The sequence below is a fragment of the Geospiza fortis genome, unplaced genomic scaffold (genome assembly GCF_000277835.1).
Source record: "Geospiza fortis unplaced genomic scaffold, GeoFor_1.0 scaffold106, whole genome shotgun sequence".
Lineage (NCBI taxonomy): Eukaryota > Metazoa > Chordata > Aves > Passeriformes > Thraupidae > Geospiza > Geospiza fortis.
The window spans coordinates 1,929,507-1,933,889 of record NW_005054377.1 but is presented as its reverse complement, the minus strand read 5'-3'; the positions used below and the strand labels follow the sequence as shown (position 1 = coordinate 1,933,889).

Sequence of the window (4,383 nt, the reverse complement as noted above, 5' to 3'; positions counted from 1 at the left end):
TGTACAACTGGCCGAGTGCCCAAAGCCACCCTGTGCATTGGTAATATCCTGTAACATCCCAAGAAATGGAGAGGATAGATCTTTTAAAGAAGACAAAAGTAAGGAGACTTATAAGGGGAAAAAAAAAAGTTAAATTTAACTAATTTAATCAGTTCTACTGCTCCCAGAAAGACTTTCTTCAAATCAAGACACTCCAGGAGCTTTCCCTTGTCTGGTTGAACTTTGCTTTGCTTTTCCTCACATCAGTGTAAGCCCAATCCAGAGAGCCAACAAACTTGAGAGGGACAGGACAACCCCATATGTGTTTCTTTTTTGCTTATTTTTCCCTGAATATCAAAATTGGGCTCAGCTCTTCATTGATAAATAAATGCATCTAATAATAATAATAATAATAATAATAATATTTTCATATTATTGCTTTTTTTTCTTTCTTCTTTTCTTGGTTTGGGCTACCACTGTGGAGAAAGTCACAAAGTCCTTTTACTGACTGTTTGCTTATTGTTTTCACTTTGGTTTTTAGTCCAATTTAACTGTGAATGCTCCCGAGACAGGGTTTATTATTCCTCCTGGGAATCCTATCAGGGAGAGATTTCTGAATCAAAACAATCAACTTTTTTTACCTACTATTTTTCCATTTTTCCACTTCTTCAATGTCTTTCTTATTGTATTAACTTTTCACCCTATTGTGCTCATGCTTATCTTTTAGTTGAAAATTAAAACTTGGGCTGATATTTTTTTCTAGTGAGATTTTTTCTGAATTAAAGGGAAGTTTAGTTATTGCTAAAGAGAAGTAGGGTAAAGGTTGTTTGTTTTCAAAAAAGTTTCCTGATTTGAGAAATCTCAGAAAAAATAGAAGAAAAAAATTGAGAGGTTTGAATCATACAAGTTAACTTATTTCAGAACTTCTGAAAACTGTTTTCCAAATTTCAGTTCAGAAAAATATTTAATTTTAAAGTATTAATGGAATTTGCAGGAAAGTCTTAGAAAATTTAAATGTTTCCACCAGAAAATAACTATTTTGAGGATTTCTGAAATAATATATATTGATTGCTTTAATTAATAATAGTAAATAATAATCATAAAAATATATATGAATTTTAGTTCTGTGCAAATGCTCAAGGTTAAGACACTTGTCGCAGGATGGGGACAAAACCACTGAAGTAATTCCTGGCTTCAGTGCACATCTCTCCTATTTTTCTTACTAATTTTATAGAATCATAGAATAGTTTGGGTTTGAAAGGACCTTAAATCTCATCTCATTCCATCCCTGCCATGGGCAGGGGCACCTTCCACTATCCCAGGTTGCTCCAAGTCCCATCCAGCCTGGCCTTGGACACTTCCAGGGTTGGGGCAGCCACCTGGACAATGTTTTTCAGTGGTTTAAATAATATTTTCTTTATGTAGTTTGTACCACAGCCCATCCTTTATCAGCTCACAATGGCAAAAGCATATTCCTTTAAAGAGTTGTAAACTTTGCTATTAACAACACTTGTATCAAGGTACATTCCTGAATTTAATCATTCACTCATTTTCTTGCATTTTCTTCAAACATTGCAATTGGTTAAGAGTGTTTCAGAATATGCTTGCATAAGGACAGAAAGGAACTGTCTCTTACAAGCAAAGTGTATTTACTTTTTGCAAAAAAAAAAATCTGTGAAAACCACTCAAAGGTCCTTGTATTTACTTGAATGTTTGGGAAATTGTGTCCATGCCCTGTATCTAGCTGACCACCACCCCCTTCTGCCTTTAAAACTGTTGGATATTTAAAAGATGCATTTTTTTCTTAGAGCTTTAAAAAGTACTTTGCAGTCTTGAAAGACAGCCCAGTCCACTGAATTATTGTACAGGACAAGATCAATTCTCAAAGTGTTGCTATCAAAAGCAAGCACAGCTCCCCAAGGCTGGCTTTTGATTATTGATATAGCAGAGGGAAATGTTTATTTAAATATAAAAAATAAAAAATTTGCTGTTAAAAGGGCGCAGCAACTTGCAAAGGCTTTTTTTCCCCCTATTTTTTAGTATTGTTGTGGTTTCTAATGTGGTTGATTCCTTTACCGCTTTAACTCTGAAAAAGGGCACCAAAACAAACAGCCTCTAAATGCAGGCCAGAGCAGAGTTTTTTTGCAGAGTGAGCTGCTGCCTCCAGCAGGGAAGTTTTAAATCTTCAGGCTCATCAAACCACTGATCATCACCCTCCCAACAAAGCTCTGAGTCCTGGCTTTCAAAATGGGTCAGTTTTGGGAGAGCTTTGGGCTAAGGAGGTGCTTCACTCCCTCTACTCCTCTCTCATGAGACCCCACCTGGAACAGGGTCCAGCTTTGGGGTCCCCAGCACAGGAAGGATTTGGAGATGTTGGGGTGAGTCCAGAGGAAGCAGGATGATGATGATGATGATGATGATGATGATGATGATGATGATGATCAGAGGGATAGAGCAGCTCTGCTGAGAGGAAAGTTGGGGAAAACTTGGATTGGTCAGCCTGGAGAAGATGAGGCTGCAGGGAGAACTTAGAGCACCGTTCAATGCCTAAAGGGGCTCCATGAGATTTGGAGAGGGACTTTGGACAAGGGCCTGGAGTCAGAGTGGAATGGCTTCAGAGTGACAGAAGGTAGATTTTTGAGAGTTATTAGGAAGGAATTGTTCCCTGTGAGGTGGTGAGGCCCTGGCACAGGGTGCCCAGAGCAGCTGTGGCTGCTCCTGGATTCCCTGGAAGTGTCCAAGGCCAGGCTGGATGGGAGGTTGAAGGTGGAAGGTGTCCCTGCCCATGGTAGGGGGTTGGAACTGGATGATCTTTAAAGTCCTTCCAGTCCAAACCATTCTGGGGTTCTGACCCCAGACACACTTTACCTGATCAAATCTTGTTATATGGGATTTTCAGGAACCTGAAGGCCTCTTAAAATCCTGATCCTGCCTATCTGATCCTCTGTTTTGTTGAGGTAATCACACTGTGAACTCTGCCCTTTCTTAGCTGTTCAGAAAAGCTGTTTAATTTCTGGGCTGTTTTGCTGGTTGTTGTGTTGGTGTTGCTGTAACTCCTCTCCTTTCTCCTCACCTTCCTACAACTTGCCCTTGTGAATGTGATGGTGGCGTGGGGAGGAGAGGAACAAGTATCAATGGCCAAGAGCCGCAGAATTAGGTTGGAAAAGACCTCTGGGGTCATCAAGTCCAACCATTAACCCTGGATTTTTGCTCTCCATTAAACTATATGTTGAATCCTATAGCTCCCCACAATGAAACACTACCAAAATCAGCAACTGTCAGCAGCAAAACCAAGGAAAAAATGTTTCTCTCCCACCACGTTTTCTATTTCTTCTTCCTCCTGTGCAAGGGGAGGCTTTAAAGCAAATGTCTGCTGATATAACTGGCACATATATCGAATCTCCTTAGTCTGGGCTGTTAAGTAAGTTTAATTAATTTACTAAGTTAATGTTCCAATGTTAGCAACAAAGCATCATTGCAATCAGCTGGGTAGCAGGAATTGGAACCCCTAAATGAGCTCATTTTTTCACAGTTGGAATTAGGGACCAGTTAGCCAGTTGTGTGGTTTTTCCAATTTCTCCCCTTGCCCTAGGGGAGTTGCAAGTTATTCATTCCCCATTGCTAAGTGTGAGTAAGATGGGGAGGGGGGAGACACAAACCAACCCTACCCCTTGTAGGAGTCCATCTTTGCTCCCAACACTGCTGATTCCCTCCCTGTTGTCTGCACTTATCTGCCTGCCTTGGCCCTAGACTGGCATTTGTTCCTGTTTGTGATGATTTGGGGAAGGAGAAAAGCATCACTGAGAGATATTTACTGCATGTGTTTTCATCCTGAGTGTGTGCAGATAAAGGGGGGAAAAACAAATAAACAATAAAAGAATGGAAACAAAATTACCGAAATTTGCAAAGTTTGACAAATGGTGGCCAGGAGTTGCCACAAGCTAATGGCTTTCAATGATTAATAAGAGTAAAAATAATTGCATTTCATTAAGATTGATGACACCCCATTTAACCTCCCTTCTCGTTTCAGCCCTAAAGTGGAAAGAGATGAAGTTCTCATCTATAATAGCTCCTGTAACATTACCATGGAAACTGAGGCAGAGATGGAGTGTGAGGGAGCTAATCAGCCAATTACTGCCAAGATTACTGAGATATGGAAAAACTGGGGCCAGAACACTCAGGTATAATCAAATCTTTTTTACAGACTGATTCAAACAGCTTAAAATTAAATTTGTAATATTGTGTACATTTAAAGGGGGGGCAAGAAAAAAAACAATTTAGGCCGAGCAGCAGCAATATATAATATTAAATGCTTTCCAACTTTGAATAGCAGTTCTAATGCAGCACAGCTGAATTAATGGTTAACTATGGCTAATCATGTATTTTATGAGACATAAATGAGCT

At 39.6% G+C, this 4,383-nt stretch overlaps 1 protein-coding gene across 1 annotated transcript in view; it reads left to right on the top strand.

Moving 5' to 3' along the window:
- PKHD1 (PKHD1 ciliary IPT domain containing fibrocystin/polyductin) overlaps positions 1 to 4,383 on the top strand; it is a 238,627-nt gene that overhangs the window by 51,617 nt on the left and 182,627 nt on the right. Inside the window, 1 exon segment of the mRNA XM_031060250.1 lies at positions 4,010 to 4,160. Within this exon segment, the coding sequence (XP_030916110.1) occupies positions 4,010 to 4,160 (151 nt within the window).